Source organism: Cetorhinus maximus, chromosome 14 (assembly GCF_964194155.1).
Source record: "Cetorhinus maximus chromosome 14, sCetMax3.hap1.1, whole genome shotgun sequence".
Lineage (NCBI taxonomy): Eukaryota > Metazoa > Chordata > Chondrichthyes > Lamniformes > Cetorhinidae > Cetorhinus > Cetorhinus maximus.
The window spans coordinates 73,970,861-73,991,232 of record NC_135892.1 but is presented as its reverse complement, the minus strand read 5'-3'; the positions used below and the strand labels follow the sequence as shown (position 1 = coordinate 73,991,232).

Below are 20,372 nucleotides of genomic sequence, written 5' to 3'. Positions count from 1 at the left end.
CCTTTACTATCAGCTATGTCATAATAGGAGATTGAACCCCAGGAATAACCGAGGAATGGTCATCAGGTGTTTCAATGCAACTCTAAATATTATTAAGTGATGACCTGTCCAAAATGGAATAACAGGGTTTTTGAAATGACGCATGACATGGAAGATTCGGAAGATGACAATACTGATAAGTCAGAAGGAATTGTGCTGGTCACCAGAAGCTTTAGTCAGTAATGGGTGTTCAAGCTGTGGACTCATTCAATTATGCTGTATTGGACCATGATGTGGATTGGTTGAAGTGTTGCCTGAATTCTCTAAGTAGTAAAGATCAAAGTAAGGTTAAGGAATATGAAAGTTCTACTTACTTCAGTTTCAGGTCGATAACACATTAAAGTCACTAAAGAGAGTGGTGATTCTTTTTAAAATAGCCAGAGTAAACCATTTTATCAGCACAGATGTAGTATCCTGTGAAATACCCTTACTGTTGAGTAAGCCATCTATGGAAAAAGGCTCAAATGAAATTAAATATGGAACACAATAAGGCAATTATTTTTGGGAAATATGTAGATTTACATAATCAGGACATTATTGTATCCCCTTAACAAGACCTAATTTCTAATCACTATGTTAAGCGTTGATGACATCAGGGAGTAGGTGTTTAAAGAAAAAAAAAAGATGAATTGGTTTAAAACTACTTCGGCAGTTTGTCCATCCATCCTTTCATAAGTCAAAAATCCTACTAAAGGATGCAGGGATAAAGGATGATGAATATACTAAACTTTCAGCGAAAAATGTGAAAAAAGAAATTGGAGGATGCCATCATGGCTCGCAGTGTGTCTCCCATTAGCAAAATACTTTAATGAAATTGTAGCAATGGACTTGAAGAAATGGGATAAAGACAAAAACATTTTTCTCTTACAATTCATAGGCATGGAAACCAGATTCAGTTTGTCAACAGTAATATGTAGTAAAGACAAAAAGGTAATTGTGGACAAGATATTGGAAAAATGGATGGGAAATAGACTGGGAACACCAAAAATTCCTCACTAATAATGGGGTTGGGGGCGGTGGAATTTGCCAACAACAAATTTAAAAGTGTGTGAGAAAATACAAACATCATAATAATGAACACAGCCATGGAAAGTCCCTTTGGTAATGGGGTTTGTGAAAGAAATCATGCAGTAAGTGATGAGATGCTTCACAAAATATTAGCTGACCAACAGAGCTGTAAACTGACATCTGTCCTGGCGTGGGCAGTCCATGTGAAGAATTCAATTCAAATAGTTGAGGGCTAGAATCCCGATTCAATCAATTTATGAGAGAAATCCAAAAATACAAACAAGGAACAGAAATAGGCCATTCAGCCGCTCGAGCCTGCTCCTCCATTTAATAAGATCATGGCTGACCTTTGGTGATGTGGGATCATCCCCTGGCCTTGGAAGGCACTACAATGAGTTCATTTTTTTCTGAGCATCTGAATGCCCTGCAAGCAGGGAGAAGGGCATTTATCAAGGATGAGGTTTCAGTGAAAATGTGACGAGCCTTATGGCACCGCATAGGGCCATCAAAAATAAAATCTAATCCAGGGGATTTGGTATATTACAAAAGAGAAGGGCAGAAATGAAAGGCCCGGGTAAGGTTATAGGCTGTGATGGAAAAACAGCAATTTTACAACATGGCAATGAAATTTTTAAGGTACATTCCTCAAGGCTAATTGGCACTGGTTATGTATTTACAGAATCTGAACAGGTAATAGAAAGTGAAGAGGCACCATGCACTTCACATACATATATGTTGGACAATTACGAAAAGCAAATTATGGTGGATAAAGGGCTGACTGAATATGGACAAAGCAATGCTGAAGTGCAGGATCAGGCTATTTATCCCAAAGGGCAACTACCCAAAGTTGGCAACTTAGTAACATATATGTCAGTAGGGGCCAATGAATGGAGGGATGCCACCATTATAGGGAGAACAGGTAAAGCTACCGGCAAATACAAACATTGGCTGAATGTGCAAGCTGAGGGACAGAAGGTACGACCCATGGATTGGCAAAATAAGTTAAAGATGTGGAATGCCAAAAAATGCAGCACGAGTTCTGAAAGTGGACTGGGAAGTAATCACGGCCCTAGGAAAAGATCATGGACTTGTAAAAGAGACTCTGATTGTAGGAGGGAGAGATTGCATAGTAGTTCAGAAAGAGATAGGAGGGTGAATAGATCGTAGATTGACAAGAACAAAGATCATAGAACAGGCTAGGAATGCCATGAGAGGTGGAAGCCCTGATGATTGAGGAATTTTAGTGGCTACTAATAAGTTAGATAAGTTGACAAAGGATACTAAAAAAAAAGAGTTTGAAAGAATTTGGCGTATACACAAACACTGAAATAGCAGTCAGGGTACAGTAGCCTTATCACACAGATGGATATGCACAGAAAAGGTACTTCTTGAGTGCATGTATAAGATTAAAGCTAGACTAGTGGCTCGAGATTTTGAAGAGAGACTTGGTAATCAAGATGTCAGAGTGGACTCTCCCACCGCAGGAAAAATGAGCTTGAAGATTTTTTTCGCCCTTTTAGCAACATATTCCTGGGAATATAAATTGATTGATATAAAAGCTGCATTTTTGCAAGGTGAGAAATTTCAAAGGGAAGTGTTTTTGAAATCACTAAAGGAAGGCAAAATAGAAGGGAAACTGTGGAAATTAAACAAGTGTGCTTATGGGTTGAATGATGCATCAAGGGTGTGGTATTTCTCAGTTAGGTCTGTCCTGCTGCAAACAGGCTGTATTCATCCAAAAGCAGACCCAGCAATGTTCTTTTGGTATCACAAGGAGAAGCTAGCAGGCATCTAATGAATGATGATTTTCTGTGGGAAAGTTCTGCAGAATTTGAGCAATGGGGGATAAAATAAAAAAGGAATTTCAGGATTGACCTTGCTCGCATAAAGAAGTGATAGAGAGAAAAGATAAAATGGGTTGATGCAAGTCAACAATTATTAGACATTTTTAAAAAAAGGAATGCTTGCTTGGAGAACTTGTTGGAGGTGCTAGAAGAGGGACGTCTTGCATTATGATGGGGTATATGAAATGTGGAATTTGTTTTGTCTTTGATTTGTTTTGATATTGTTTGTGCTATAAAGTTGTTTAAAGAAAGGGGAATCTGTTAATAGTATGCTAATTATATTTTAAGATACATAGGGCATTGTTTAATTAAGTACTTGCAGTGCATATAAATAGGGGACAGCTAGGACATTGGTTGTGTGTGAGGAGTGTTGAGACTGAACAAAGTCAATGAACTTTCAGTGAGGAAAAGCTATGTGTCTTGGTTTTGACTTCACCAACCAGCTTAGATCCTGTTAATAATAGCTGCATCACTCACAACCTCATGTGCCTCACTGGTTAGTATTCTCACCTCTGAGCCAGTACATTATGGGTTCAAGTTGTATTTGAGAGACATGAGTACATAATCCAGGCTGATGCTCCAGTCACAGCCAATGAAGTACATTTGACGTGTGGCCCCTGTTGTAGCGTAGGAAATTCAGCAGCCAATTTGCACACAATGACCCACAAACAGCAGTGTGATACTGACTAGATAATTTGTTTTAGTATTGCTGGTTGACTGATAAGTATTGGGCAGGATGTCATAAAATACCCCCAACTCTTCTTTGAAATAATGCCATGGGATCATTTACATCTGCCTGAAAAGGGCAGATGTAAATATCTTAGTTCAATGTCTCATTTTAAAAATAGCACCTCCAACAGTGCAGCACTCCCTCACCTGACTATCAACCTCAATTTTGTGCTCAAATTTTAGACTCAGAGGAGAGTGCCCCTACTGAATCGTAGCTGACACCTCTGCATGATCAATAGTGAAGAGATATATGCAAGCTAGATATTTTTCAGTGCTTTGAAATCAAGGAAAATTTCTATTTTTCTGAAGGTATCTGCTTAAATGACAACAGTTCAAAGAGTTGAGCTTGAATTATTTGTAAAATTAGTCTTATTATTACTGAACAGATGAAAAAAAAAGTGTTAATAGTTGGTATCACTAATGGGCCGAGTGTTTTGGATTTTTTTTTAAAGAAATTATATAAATTGTGTTACTTAAGAATATTTGCACTGAATAAATGCACTGAAATCAATTTTATATTTTGTCTATGGTGCAAACACTTAACTAATTTTAATGTACTGCAGAAAAACACACGTATATTTTAATTCTTATATTGATGCCAATACTGCAACAAACGATGCCACGCTTGAATTGGATGTTCTCCCACATGAAGACTCACAAACAGATCAGCCATAGATGTGAATCATCAGCAATGATACAAAGCCAAAGAAGATATTACAACAGGCTTTCTGTCAACAATTCATATTTCTTTGGTTTACTATTATCATGGAACAGCGTATAAAATATTTAACATTTGATTTTTTATCAATGAAATTTAACTCAAATGGAGATTTTAATGTGTCTTCTATAAATTTTATTTTCTGTAAGTTCGTATGTGCATTATGGGTCACTGAGAATCACTGGTGACATTAACTGTAAGAAAAAGCAAAACAAAAACAACCTTTCTTTAATAAAAATGGCCAACATTGCTCCAATACAATAAAACAGCATACCTGTGGTTTCTTTTTGCCTACAGGTGGCAGCAGCCCTAATAGAGGAAAGCTGCATGGAATGTCAGGCATTGATGGATCCACAAGACCCTCAGTGGCGTCCTTTTTCCGAGATGTATTCGGAGTCAGTGGTCTGACCTGTTGTAACCTACACTCCATCTCATTCGGGCACAGCAAATATGGTGAGTTATAAATACCTGGAAGCTAGGTAGAAAGGTAACACTTATTAACTCACTGCCATGAAGTAACGCACAAAAAATTAAACACCTACTTAAATTCGTAACACGACTAAAAATGAAAAACTGTACAATTTATACCAACAATGGCCAAATATGTTGATATGGTGAAATAGCAAGTACAGTTTTATATCTTGCAACAAAAAATATGGCTACATTCGACTAGTATTATTTGCACAAATGCTGAATGGCAAATGACTACCTCAAATCAAATTTAATCAAACATAAGAAATTATGGTTGTTTGTCCAATTTATCAAGCAGCATATGCTAAATGCTTGTGTGCAAGTAACATTTCTTCTCTTTACCATTCAAGTTTGTCACAAACTTCAGCAGCCTTTAGCCAGCACAGTGGTCTGGGAATCCATTTTCTTTGGCAATTTTCTAAACCGATAAAGACTTTGGGGAAATCTGTGCTCGCTGTTTTAAAAAAAAACTACACCTGGGTTCATGCTGTACATTCAAGCTAAAACTGAACTCAATAAAGCTGTTGAATTCTCAGGAGTGACCCTGTTAATAGCTTCCTACTGACCCCTCTGCATCAAGTTCTACTTCTGGCTAGTGTACTGATCACATAGTAGGGCAAATGAGCTGTGAAAACACTGATATTTTTAAGTATAAAATTCTGGGTTGTCATGAAAGAGAAAATGAGTTATGCAAGAGACACACTTTTGGCACTTTAAGTCCCCCTCCATCAGAGGAATTCATGCATGAACTGGAATATTAATTGCACCAGGTCAAGCATATCTGCAAACGTGCCTTTTGTTGGCCAGTCATCCATTGAATAGCATTTAAATTCTAGACCCTTTTGCAAAGCTATCAATCCATCAGTCAGCTTCCTCCCCAATCTAGATGTTTTTCATATAGGCCTTTTATAATTAGGGCCACAGGGGATGGCAAGAAAAGGCACAAGAAGTTTAATGACCGTAAAGAAGAGCATGAAGGAGATCAGTGAATGAAGTATTTGCTGTAGATAGGATTGCTGAATCAACACTGACCAACATACTTCATCATAATTATCAGGACATACAACTGCCACGGGATTTATAAAAACCCCACTCAGCAAATAATTGACCTGATGTTAAGAAGAAGGTGGATTGTTAACACATTGCCACAATCCAACATGCAGTAAGATAGTCAAGATTTAATTATTCTCATTGAAAACTCAAAAGGTAACATTTCTGCCTGCCAATTGCACAATTACACTTTTAAATGAATAGCTGTAAACAGTCCTGAGTATTCCTGTGAGAACTGAAATTATACATTGCCATGTAATAACATCCTTTCATTCACATAAAAGCTTTGTAAAGATTAATTAAACAAATACCATAATTAATGCTGAAAGCAATTAACAAAACAAGTCACTTGAGAAGCACAGATGACCTAATACCTACTATGGCTTTTAGTTTTGTAAATTACTAAAGGCACAGTTTGAAGCAGAAGATGATAAACCATAATTTTCCAAAAAAAACAGAAAAATAATTTATTGGAATCCCAATATTTAATTCATTAAGCCAGATTTGCACTAAGTGTAAATTATATCAATCACCAAACAGTCTTATGTTATATATTTTAAATACATATATTGGAAGAGGAAATATTTTTTTCTGAACTACTCAATCTTCTAACTAGTACCTAAATGTTTTATTGATAATTAACAGTCATCTAGAATTAAAATTTATAGAGTAGGGAAATCTGTAGCATCTTATAATTCTTAAGGCTAACATATGGCAAAAAGAAAACAATGTTTTGATTTGAATATATGGTTTACAAAAGGGCAGGATTTGTGTGCACAATCTTGGCTTAAAAAGTTAAAAAGCAGTATTTTAATTAAGATACTCTGTTAATAGCCCATCATTAGTCTCATTCTCTTTTCCCCTGCACCCCAAAAAGTTATTCTTAATATTTCATTAGCTTATTTACAATATAGTAAATAATCAGCAAAATGCAGGTATAACATTTTCTAAAGTAGTCTGCTCAGGGTTTTTTTTGAGACAGATAACAATTTTAAATATCAAACTGTATATTTGTTTTCATATTTTGCATTTAAACATTGTTATAACTGTGTTAGAGTTATTTGCATTGTTATATTAAGTTTTGATTTTCATTTCCTTACAGCTAGTTTAGATTATTTCATTAGTGATGAAGTTCTGTTGCTGTAGAGTGTATATACCTTCTACAGCAACTCAAATTACCTATAATATTTATATTTTAAACATTAGGTGTATGCATTAGTACACAAATGAAGTGTGTACCAAATTTAAGATATTACCAAGGCAAGACCAAAGCTTCATCTTGAAAGTTAATTAAATTCAAATAAGCTCTATTTACAATAGTAGCACTACTCCTAATTAATTATATTGAGTATTCTCTAGCAAAGACATTTTTTAGCAAGTATAAAGTGTTATGTACAAAAATTTAAGAACATGCTTTCATCACTTTATTACAGACAAGTTATAAGATCATTCTGAAATTATTCAAATAGAGTAATTTCAGTCATTTGTATTTTTGTAGTTAATTGTAATTTTTTTAAAACTAATTTAATTTAAACTACAGTAATTATTTATTATTGAGTTTTCTTAAAAATTATCTTGAAAGTTGATCCATTATAAATTAGTTTAGAATTAACAAATAATTAAACTAGGTTGGTACATAAACTACTGAAAATGGAAATTGCAACTTTGAGGGATATATTTGGCAGCATTCTGCTCTTATGCCATATATTATTTAACATAGGATGACTAGCAGTAATTGTATTGACAATTTTTGTTCCAAACAAATTAGACTTTATTATAGTGTTCAAAATTCTGTTAAAAAAATTTCAACAGACATTATAAATTACCTTCAACCAACGTTCAAAACTGATTACTTGATTGAGGTGCCTATCTTTGCAATACACCTGTTCAGAAACATACTACCTATTGCGCACAATGCTTTGTAGTCTCTGCAATTCAACAAATTGCAAAATGTATTATTTTTAGAAGTTCTAGAAATGCATTAAAGGGATAATTTTCTGTTTCTGCTTTATGATCATTTGCAAATGAGGATTTTTGGAATTTTTATGCACAATGTATGCCAGGGTTCAATTTAAGGTAGCAGTATATATAAAAATACATACACACTTCTGTGGCTGTACATTGGACATGCCTGACTTCATATTTTAAGTCAAACACATTACAGGTCAGCTGATGCTGTATATACAATTAACCTTCTCTGTTTACACTAATTATTTCATAAAAGATGCATTGTCTTTAACATTAACTGTTAAAAGCCTTTTAAAAAGAGCTGTTGGGATATTTAACTGATATAATAGCACAAACATAAATAAATTACCCTAGCTCGATGCTACATGCAAAATAATTTAGCTATTAAACATTATCTATCCAAAGAATAAATTGGATACACCATTCCTTTATGTTGCATGTTTTGGCTTTAAAAGAATTCACTTAACCTTATTCATTTCTATTTTGTTGTTTGCTTACTGAAAACATAAAACTGAAAAGTATACCACCATGTTGGGAATAACATGAATGCAGACTGGAAGTTTGCGTTTTCTAATAAAGTTAACTGTATATCGGATAGGGTGATAGAATCTTTATGATCCAAGGATTGTTCGGTAAGGAATATACAATTAAATGTGCCGCATTAATTTGAGGCCAAATAACGTATAGCAAGTTGTACATCACTTTGTGCAGTTTCTTCTCTGTAAAGGAGACTAATAATAGGCAAAATAATTCACCATTATGATTTTATGCAAGGTAACATGAAAAAAAAAATCAGTGTCATTGGGAGCCTTCTGTCTTTTAAGATGATTAGATGCATTGTGGTCATCAACTTGGTATGAAGCGTTGCCTGATGTGGTTCAGGAGCCCCACTCTAACATGGCAATCTCTGACACATATGCTGCAAAGGAGGACATTAGGCTGAGGTGTAGAATTCACTAGCCTCTTCTTTCTTTGGGCTCTCTTCTTGACCAGCTGAGTTTTTCGTTTCTGCTCACCTCTTCCAACGTACTTCCAAACAGTCAGCCTCCAGAGGTCATGAATGTCAGCGACTGTCTCCCAGTTGTCAGAATCAATGTCAGCCATCTTCATATCTCGCTTGCAGGTGTCCTTGTAGCAGAGGTATCGATGCTCATAAGGTCGTGTCCCAGTGACCAGTTCACTGTACAGAAGATCTTTGGGTTTACAGCCATCACCCATCTGATGAACATGGCATAGCTAGCACAGATGTCAGTGGCTTAGCAACAAATGTATGCTAATAGAATTAAATAACTCCAGGACCTCCTGCAAATCCTCGTCCTGCCAAGAGAGCTGAGGGTATGTCTGAGACAGCAAAGGCGGAAACTGTTTAGCCTTTTCTCCCGCCTAGCACATGTTGTCCAAGTCTCACCACTCCAGGATTGCATTGAGAGTGAATGAGTATGATCTTCGTTTATTTCATGTGCACCAAGATATTCCACAACACATTTGTAAAACTCCAAGACATTCAAATTAAATAGATTAGTTTACACCTCAACTTGGAAAATTCAGATATAAATAAGGAAACATTAACATTTTTATTGAATCTTCATACAAAATTACAGACACATACACAAATCTATTGGGGAATACTTATTGGATGCTACCTTAGAGAATGCAATCAAATGACCACAATAAATACAGAACTGAAACTATAAAGAGCTTAGGCATCTCGTACTCCAGCCTTCTGCCATCCGTCACTGTCAATATTGATTTTCTGTTCATTTTAATAGGGTGAACTGAGGATTTTACAAAACTGAAATCAGCTGGTAAAAGTGAATGTAAACATTCAAATTACTAAGGATTTGAGCTGTTAATAAGATCTGAACTTTATTGAATTCTCAAAAAGCCATTACCTTATATCTAATGCCAACATTGCCTATAAATTCACTATTGTTAGGAACCTGGCCAAAAAAGATCAACAAAACTGATCATAATTGTGGATGACACACAAGTGTCAATCAGACCTAAAATTCCAGCCTGCAAACCGGATGATAAAAGGAAAGCTCTTGCCAAGTACTGCAACAGATAATTTTAGAAGCTTCAAATAGTTTAACATGGCCTATATCAAAACGTATGAAGATTTGATCATTTATGTTGTGGTAGCAAGAACTGGATTGTGAAAGTATAGTCAGGACTTGGAGAATGGAATTTTATGCTGGTAATGAAGCCTTGAACTAGACATAACTGTAGGCCTTAAACAAGAAACACTTTGAAGTATCACACCTTTATTAAAAAGATATTCTTGCTACTATGTTACAGGGAAATTACATTTGAAGATTTATCATTTTCAGAATGCAAACCTAATTATTTTCCTAAATTGATGTGGTTACAGCTTTTAGCATTACAAATATATATTGCTATGACCATCTTTCAGGATTTGCAGGATGATCTTCTTTTGGCTTCTCCCATTTTACTTGGGGTCGCTACATTGTTGGTTGATCACCCTTCCCCATCTTCTCCATTCGGTCACTCATTCCTCATCCAGCCCCGCTGCCTTTAAGTCTCTCACCACAGCATCTTTCTATGTGGTCTTAAGCCTTCCTCTTCTTCTTCTTCTTCCTGGCAGTCCCATTTCCATCACTCACCTCACCACGTTTCCACTCTTTCTTCGCAACAGATGATTGTACCATTTCAACCTCTTCTCAGCTACTTTCTTCAATGCGCCAACAATCTTCACTCACCCCCTAAGGTACTGGTTCCTGATGTTGTCCTTTCTCATTACTCCACACATTCATCTCAGCATCTGCAGTTCATTAGTATCCAGTCATTGTTCCTCTCTTCTTGATGCTGCCCACATTTCTGCACTCTATAACAAAGCCACTCTCACAACTGCCTTGTAGATTCTTTCTTTCAGTTTCCGCCTTTTTTTTCTATCACATAACACTCTACTGCACTTCTTGCAATTACTCCAGAGTGAAGCTATTGCTTCGTGTCCATTTCTATAATTCCATCTTCTGCCAACACTGACCCTAGGTGCTTGAAACTACTCACTTTTCCCAAGTCTTCACCTATAATCTTTACACTTTCACTCTGATCCTCTTCCAAAGGCTCAAACTGACAGTCCATAAATTATTCCATTGAAAATTTCTTTACATTGGAATACTGTGAGATACTGATTCCTGAACTTGGCCACCTTTGATGTTCACATTTGAGCATCTGCTGGAAAGTACAGACATCAGTTAAGTACATAAAGTTCAACTGTGATATGACTGAATACCCTGTTGACACACACTAAGCTTACTGTAAATGTGAAATCATCTACTTGGGTAAGGTACGAAAGCACTGTCAAAGTACATGAAATTTTACTTCAATATAGCTGAATTAATGAACTAGAAATCCACTTCAGTGTGTAATAACAAACTGAAGATAGGGACAGAGGTTTTTTTTAAACTTAAAGAAACACTTTAGTACACAGTTAAATAAAAGTAAAATATAGTGGACGCTGGAGATCTGAAATAAAACAAAGTGCTGGAAAAACTCAGCAGGTCTGGCAGCATTTGTGGAGAGAGAAACAGGGTTAACGTTTCGAGTCCAATATGACTCCTCTTCGGGCTCAAAACGTTAACTCTGTTTCTCTCCACAGGTGCTGCCAGAGATGCTGAGGTTTTCCAGCACTTTCTGCTTTACTTTGGTAGACAGACCGGTCTTTCAACAAAGGTTGAAAATTCTCTCAAATGCATAATTAAATGACTTTTTTCCCCCGTTTGTCTTTCCTCTGATCTTAAATGTAATCAATAATTCCCCATTTCAAGTGAGTGTCAACATTACTGCCATGACTGGGCTGTATCAGAGTTTAGTTTGGCCCTGCATTTTCCAGCAGTGGTTACTGGATTGTCAACAGGACGGAATTCCCTAACATTTACCTTCCTACCAACTCTAGTGTGTTCTCCTCCAAACATTCTCTCCGCTGCCTCAGATCAAAAAATGAGTTAATTCAGCACAAAGTATAGCCAAAACTTAGAATCTTCCTTGTCTGAAAGTCCCATTACCACATAATCAGGCTCATTTTTATAGTGTCATTAGCGGAATTCTGCAAAACAAATTACAGAAGTACAATAAACCCATTTACGACATTTTGTTTTTTGGAATGTTCTACAACTGATGTTACTTTTTTTTGTATAATGGCATCCTGGCTTATTAATATACATGTAGTACAATTATTTTTAAAATAGTTGCAATTATCTCTGGCTGTGTTGGAGATTAATGTATTTTTCAGTTATAAAACTATAGAAGTATTTTTGATGTATGCAAACTGCATTAATGTTTTTCTTTGCAAATCAATTGCTTTTCCTCTTTCACATTTTATCTTAAGAGCTTATTTTCCTCCCTCCCCAAAAAAAGTCTCAAATTTGTGAAAATATCCTCCAACTATATTCACAATGAGTTCAAGCCTGGCAATTGACAGAACACTAATGAAGACCCATTTAGGAATTTATAATTCAAAGTCAGAAGATATGTACAAGAAATGGCACAAGATAAAACATGCTGCTTGTGAAGAGCAAGCCTGTTTCCAATGAGTGAACTAGGATCCAAAATCAATTGTTGAACAAGGCATGCTGATTTCAACAATCAATCTGACACTCTGGCCATACAGTTGAAAATGACTGGTTCATTAAAGATAGGAGGCATAACGGTTTATTTGTATAGAGTACTATTATTTCCAATAATAACATTAAAATCAGAGGAGAACGAGAACAGCACAGTAACAATCACATTTCTACTAGCTTTCCTGGCAATTTACTCCAGAAATCAAATGTAATTAAATATGATTATGAAATTCATAGTGAGATGTCCTTTCTTCAGTATGTTTCCTTTATCCCTCCTCTTCCCAAAGAGGTTCATATGCATAGTTGCATGATCTGCAAGGGCCCCACAGTGCCTAATGGAAATGGTCCTTTTTCATACAAGCAATTCACTGAATGTTAGCAGACTACTTCATTTTTCCCCACTTCTGAGCCAGAAGACACAGGGGTTTAAACTTGCACCACAAAGTTTTGGCAAGTATACAAGAGCTCCAGTGCTGAAATCAGGGTTGGCATGCAGCAGGATGCTCATGTCCAGTGTGTGGGTGCTCAACCTCTCCCATGCATTGTGTAGTTTGCAACAGTCTACTAAAACAAAAACCCTAATCATACAAGACTGATCACCCTATTAAACTTTAGACTGTTAATCAGTTTGTGAATCCTTTCAACCCACCACACAATTTTCCACAGGAACAGTGCAAAAATACAATAATTTGATTTTGCAGGCTATCACAACCAAGCCCAGCCAGTTCTCACTTAGCACCCACACATGCTCACTATCCAGTGATTTCTGCTGGAAGTGAACAATAGCATGAACTATGGTTGACTTTTCTTAAGAACACTGAAGCCAATTATCCTTGCTGGAACTGGCTAATTCAACACACTGCAGACATATAACTGGATCTTTCCTTGTCTAAATTAGAAATTAACGTTCTATATGGTGCAGTTACTCACCATGTTCTTAGGGGAAGCTTTTCTCATTTTTTAAAAAAAAACTAATCGGTTTATATGCAAGTAAAATCTTAATACAAATAAAGCTGGAAGTAGATATTTGAAAATCTCATTTAAGTGTAACTTCAAGAAAAATATCTTCCTGTAGCACTTTTAAATGTATTCCTTATTCATTAAGTGAAATTATACTCCCCAGATTCTGTGGATACCAGCTTTTACAGTGGAATTAAATGCTGTTCACTATTGCCTATACAGAACAATGTGATCCAGTTATGGGTTCATCTCTATAAGCTGGCACCAAAGGACTTGTACAAACTACCAACCATATTTTCAAAACTGTGCTGAGGATGGTGCATTAAAGAATGGTCCATTATGAATGTTTATCTTTAATATCCCTTTCTTTGTAATAATATCCCTCATGATGGAGGAAGCATTCCTCTTAAATCAATGGAAAGTTGAGTAGATTGGAGACCTGTGACCATGAGGCAGAGAGAAGAAAAAAAAAAATCACAGCACCTTTGGATGAAGGTGAAGTATTGCCTTCCTTTATGCCATATTGGGCAAGTGGATCAGCTACCTGAGCATGAAATTTACTTACCTGTCTAGTCAAGGCCAATTTATGTCATAATAGTAGCCACGGAATCAGACAGAGGATAAACTACTTGTGAATCAGAAGGCAACCATTGACCTGCTTGGGACTGGAAAGTGAAGTATTGCAGTACTGTCAAAACTGCTCCCAGTTTCAAGCTAAATGGGAGGTGAATTGAAATAGTATCTAAATTTCTTGTATCAATTTATCATCTAAGTAAGGGAGGCATTACCAATTAAAATAATAGAAACATTGCCAAAATGCTGCTGTAAACATCCCAAACCACATGGCCACCATTTACATTGATTTTAGGTAGACCGATCAGAAAAGTTCATGCTCGTGGTCGATTATAATTAAATCTATTTCTGGTCTTTTTGTTTTCACATCATTACATTATCAACATTCTATAGTACCTGGATCAGAATGAAAAAATATCATTGGCCACCGTTATTAGTTCATTGGCTGAAAAGCCCTTTGGGATGTCCTGGGGATATGAATGCAACTTCTTTCCTCCATGAGATTGAAGTGCACTAACACAAGATATTGGTGCATGACCCATCACACCTGTGTTCCTGTGACTCCCAGTCCACCAACTCCTTGATTAAGAATTCTCATCCTGGTGTCCAAACCCTGCATTCTTCCAATTTTCGTGTCTCATGTATTCCTGACTTCCTTTGCACCACTATTGACGGCTGTGCCTTCAGCAGTCTAGACCCTAACTTCTAAAATTCACTCTAAACATCTCTGGTCCTTTCCGCCTTTTAGATGCTTCTTAAAATCTACCTCTTTGGCCAAGTTTCAGAGCACTGGTCCTAATATTTCCATTCTTTGGCTTGATGTAAATTGTTTTGTCCAATTATGCACCTGTGAAGTGCCTTGGAACACCTTACTACATTGAAGGTGCTACATAAAAGCAAATGGTTGTTGAAGTCACCATCTTTTGGTATTTGCAGGCTTGGTTAGAGGGGCTATGTTAATGGCCAAAACTTTGTACTAGTCATATTTTGTTTGAAGAAAAAACTTCCTTTGACATCCCTAATGGCTGTGTGGAAGTAGTTCATTTTTGTTAAGTCTAACGCAATGCTATTAAGTTTCTCAGAAAAACCAGAGCCATTAGTAGGATGACCACTTTGAACTTTGTTCAAGGAGTTTGTTCAACATTTTGATATTGAAGAATGGGTCTGAAGTTTGTCCTTTTGGGCACAAGCACTGAGAGTAAAATCCGTTTCTCTCCTGACCTCAAAACACCTCCGTGAAACCATAACCAAAGTTTCATCGGTCTAGATATATAATCACCCTTGAGGGGCTCCTCCTTATAAAATAACTAATGACACAATGCATTGGGATCTTGGGAGAGACTCTTTGATCTGAAAGCTATAGCCCTTGGACATGATCTTCCTTCACCCAGGTGTCAGTAGTGATTGTCTCCCAATGACTGGGTGACTTGGCAAAACACATTTGTTTTTAAAAATGTGTACATTTGTGCAGGAGTTACTGAGGACAGAATAAGTGAAATCAACATGACTTCATTTATTTTTGTGTCTTGGTTGAAAATTGCAAAAATTTTGAACAAAAACATGATTAGAAATTACTGAGAAAAAAAATTGAGCTTTGGTCAATCCTTACAAAATATATATGCATTTCATAAATTTTTCCAAATTGAATGCAATTCTCTGTATGTGACCTATTCATGTTACTACTTAGTACATTTGATGCTTTCCCTTGCCAGTATTTCAGCTTCTTTGAGGTTTTTAAATTTACCATACTATTTATTCATTTACATACCATGCTGACTTGCTTCCTAGTTTTTTCTTTGAAAATAGTGCGTCTGTTTAAAAAAAAAGTGACGGCTTTGAAACCCATGTATAAACTGACAATTGTGGAATATCTTTCCAGAACCTACACTGTGTAAGTTATGAGTTTTAAGGATATTACACATGTAAAGACCTCTATAAAAGATAGTTGCACCAAAAAGTAAATAAAAACAGGTCCTTGATACTCTAGTAAAAATGTTACTTTTTTTAAGCTCCGCAATAATGCTGGTGGAGTCAGTGGGCAAAAACTGCATATCTGTAGTTCTTTTCTGACCATAACATTCTCTAGTCCACCAATGTCTGAAACAACACATATTTGTTAGGACTCATTCATGAATGAGCAAACCATATAAATTACCTAATTTATATCTCAGCCCTTGCAAGATTACTGTTTCTCTATGGAACCCAAACATATAATTACAGACAGTCTAATATGGCTGTACTTCTATTACTGGTGCATCATACATTAAAATATGAAATTAGAAAATCACATTGTATACTTTTGTAATGTGCAATTGTAATTTGAAATATAACCTCAGCTTCCTATCCACGTCAACTTAATTGACTTCTTTACAATATGTATAGGACAAAGTGCTGCATCAACTGAACAGCAGGTAGGCAACAAAAAATGGTCCTGCAGCCCTTTTACTAGTTTATTTTTTACCCATTCTGCTAAACATACTATGTAAACAGAGGCTGCTTTGTTTTCTTGCAGCAACTCATCAAAAAATTCTTCCAGACATTTCTAGACACATCGATTTTGAAAAGCGGCTGCTTTATGAACCTAAAGCAGCCTTCATAAAACAAGTCTGTCAGTTGCAATTAACCTACGCTTCGGAACTCTACCCTGCTCAAACAGTTGCAAAAAAGATAAGACAATTAAAAAAATGCTTTACCATCTTAGTTTAACAGCCTGTTGGCTAGTGCTTGACAATACTACAACACAAAACGAGGCAGTCAAAATGAGTTGTTAGGCTGAGGTTATGCCCTTCCTGTTGTGTTATCTGCCAGCAGATCAAACTGCTGACTTGGGCTCTTTCTGCCAACAATGCTGATGCTGCCTGTATGAAGATGCTGTCACCTAGTAGTCATGGTGCTTGCACTCCACAATAGAAAAGCGCTAAATTGAACTCGAAGTATTGTCTTTGTGATATCATTTCAGCAAGTCATGTCCCATTCAGCCTGATAGTTTATCTCTGTCAGGCAGGGACCCAGGCGACTATGCAAGCTGTCAGGACAGGTACACAGACCTGCTCAGTGCTGAGGAGGTAATGCATCTTTCGAGCTTGGTAATGTTTTCTCCTCTCTTCCTTTTCTACAGCTTTCTTTTCCCGTTCCTTCTTCTTTGTCTCTTCATACTCCTCCAGTTCTTTCCTACAGTTAAGCAGAGATTTATGATGCACATCAACTGAACAAAGCAAAATTTATAAGCAACTCCTTCAGTTTCAATACTTTTCAATTACCCCTAAGCACATTATTTTATTCAAGGTTAGAACAGTGAATATATTGACATTTAAAAATCACATTGCTCTGCTTTTTCAGAGGTGCATTTTTTAATCAACATTAGGCTAAACTGCACAATAGATGAATTACCTACAGCAGCATGACCCAATTTTACAATCCTGCTTCTGAAATTATTTATTATTATGAAATAAATTAAATAATAGCCTATTATGTTTCTGTATAGTTTTTCAGGCCTTAGAGATCAAAAAGTTGTACTCACACCTTTTCTACTGTACTGCATCCTGGAAACATGACCTTTCCTGACCTACATCTCAAACCCATTATTAACTGCTAAGTAGATTTGCCAAACAAATTTATTTTCAATGAAAGAATCTCTGTGTCTCTTGCATTGTGTGGTGCCCAACAAACCTCATTCGATCTGTCCAATGCTAGATCTAAGGTGTTTGTAACATTAGTCACCTCTGTATCCTTAAAGAAAACATTTCTTAATAGTTAATCCATCACAGAAAACTGTATTAATTATACTAAAATAATATGCACGTAAATGAAATACAAGAAAAAAAATGGATTATACTTTAGCCAAGAAAGGATTCGTCATCGCTGTCAATATCAAGAGGGACAAGAAAACAAAACCTTTCTCACATGCCAAAACATAAAATTAAACAAAAGAACAGCAGATTGATCTGAGGATATTTAATAGAACACTTTGTCAAGTAAACAGATTACATAATACCCATTATGATTTTATCAAATTCTCGTAATTAAATGTTTTATCCCTGTGTGTGAAACACAATTTTAACTAAGTTTACAATTTTAATTACATATGTTCTGTGTGCCCTTCAGTTCTGCTGTGAAAATATTTGACGTTATATCTATCCAACAAAACATATTCATTTAATTTACATTTAATGCAAAATTATTATAAATTCCCACTCAAATTAAATAAAATATTGCAAGTTGTTCAAAAGCACAAAAGATTGTTTTAAACTGCCAGAAAATTTTAATTCTGATAAATATCATCAAAAATGGACATAAAAAGATATAGATAATTTATGCAGTGCAGCTTGCTCTTAATATATATTAGAAAAATATAATACTTTTGTAATGTTTAATCTAATATTTAGATTTAAATATTCTGCACAGTTGCCCTCAAAAGATTTAAATGCCAATTTTCATTGCTTAAAAATGGTTCGAGGTATATCATACAGCACATTTTAATTTAATTAAAATAGCATTACTAAAATATTCTAATCAAATTTAATTAAACTGGAATTTTGTAAATAAGCTGTAATTTATTAAATATTTAATCTTTCAAAATAAATACTCAATTTTAAAACAATTTTAAAGATCTCAACACTAAATATCAGATTTTTAAACAAGCAATTTTGTTTGTTTAGGTAAATATATGCAAATAAATCTTTGGTTTCTAAATTGTATCTATAAAAATATGCAACTTAACTCACATTTAAATTTGTACTAGAGTCGTCCATCCCCAATCACACACAAATATGTGTTTATGTAAAGATTCTGTTTAACTTTAGAGGGTTAAATTAATTGCCTCACAAGAGAAAACTTACATAGGGGAAATTATCTGATTATGGCAGTAATAATTGCACAGCTGTTTAACACAGATAGAGAAATAATTCATGTAGGCAATAGGCCGTGGTGGCAATGACATTCTGCATTTAGTAAATATGCAAACTGTTCAGTCCTAATTACCCATACTAAAGGATGCCCTTATTAAATATATAAACTAAAACTGTCTGCTTGACAAGTGATAAATTGTATATTGTGCAAAACTGCATTACAAAATTATGATAGTGAACTTGGGTCTCCTAACTTCATTAAGTAATTTTGCAGGAAAGTTGAATGATCAGAAGATGGACACTGCAATATTTCCATCCGTGGAATTGACTAAGAGCAACAGTCTTGTATGATGCAATTACTATGTTACTTTTAGTATTCTCAAGTCAGGTCCCCTCCAGAATAAATCAGGAGCAATTTAAAAGAAAGAGTATTTCAAGATTGTGCACATGAATAAAATGTTTGCTTTGACTTTGGCAATAAATAACAGTAGCTTTTGAGCTTCAAGCTAATAATGTTTTATTAATGTCATGACTCAGCAACAGGGCAGCTAATTTTTAATTTCATGATATCATTTGTTTGATCCAAACATGGGTCTATTTTTTGCACATCTAGCTGGAGGTTAGAAGTGTACAAGCTTACCAATTGCATACTCAGCCTTTAAATTAATCAGATCAATTTATCACTGTAGCAACACAAGTCTTAATTTGAAGACATATTAAGTACTGTACATAGAGGGTAATACAATGTTCAGGTAAGTGTCGTTGATATAAACAGCTCACACTGAAAATTAGTGGTTTCCTTCTCCCAACAGAATGTTACTGAAAATTGTACTATATTGTCTGTTAAATTTCACGGTTTATCGCTAATGTGATAGTCTTCTAAACAGCACTACGTGCAGTCATCCACCAAGGTAACTTGTTCCGCATCCATTATACAGCCCATTTCATCTTACATTGTGTGATGCCATAAATGTCGCATAATTTAACACTACTTCAAAGTATATTAAATTTATAAAAAATGTATTCTCTCTTTAATTAGACATATGCCACACAAACAAAATGCTTTTCTTGTAAGCTTTGTGAATGTCATCAAGGAATTTTACCCAGTTTTCTGCCATCAAATCTGGGACTGTTGAGGAATTTCCTGGATTACATTTATGCAGAGATTATATCAAAATTTATGATAGTTTCTGCACCAGTCTTGCCCGCTGGAATGCATGCCTAAACTTCCTGCAGATCTCATTGTGTATTTCCAAATGAAAAACAACATAAAACAGGCACAACTGCAACATTTCCAATAGGGTCAACAGTGAGTGGGCTGCGCTCTGCTGCCATGATGACTCATTCTCAGAACCTCTCATCTCAGTTGTTCCACTTCCAATATTATGCAGAACAGGGATTTGCCCATTGGCAAGGCCATTCCAGCTATTTGGTCCGTCTAAATACATTGGACGGGGTGGGTCCAAAAGATTTTGCTACACTTGAGACCGACAACATTTAGTAAAACTGGTACCATAATTAACCAAGAAAATTGCTGTTGAACTCTGGAAAACTCAGTTATGTTGAAATCAGGTGACAT

The 20,372-nt window shown here is 35.6% G+C and overlaps 1 protein-coding gene across 1 annotated transcript in view; it reads right to left on the bottom strand.

Annotated features, from left to right (window-relative positions):
- The window catches only part of spata17 (spermatogenesis associated 17), a 375,661-nt gene that overhangs the window by 317,913 nt on the left and 37,376 nt on the right, over positions 1-20,372 (bottom strand). The window contains exons 6-7 of the mRNA XM_078557087.1: positions 16,994-17,117; positions 4,613-4,813 (exon numbers count right to left, since the gene is read on the bottom strand). Coding sequence (XP_078413213.1) covers positions 4,613-4,813; positions 16,994-17,117 — 325 coding nt within the window. The remainder of the gene's footprint in view (positions 1-4,612; positions 4,814-16,993; positions 17,118-20,372) is intronic.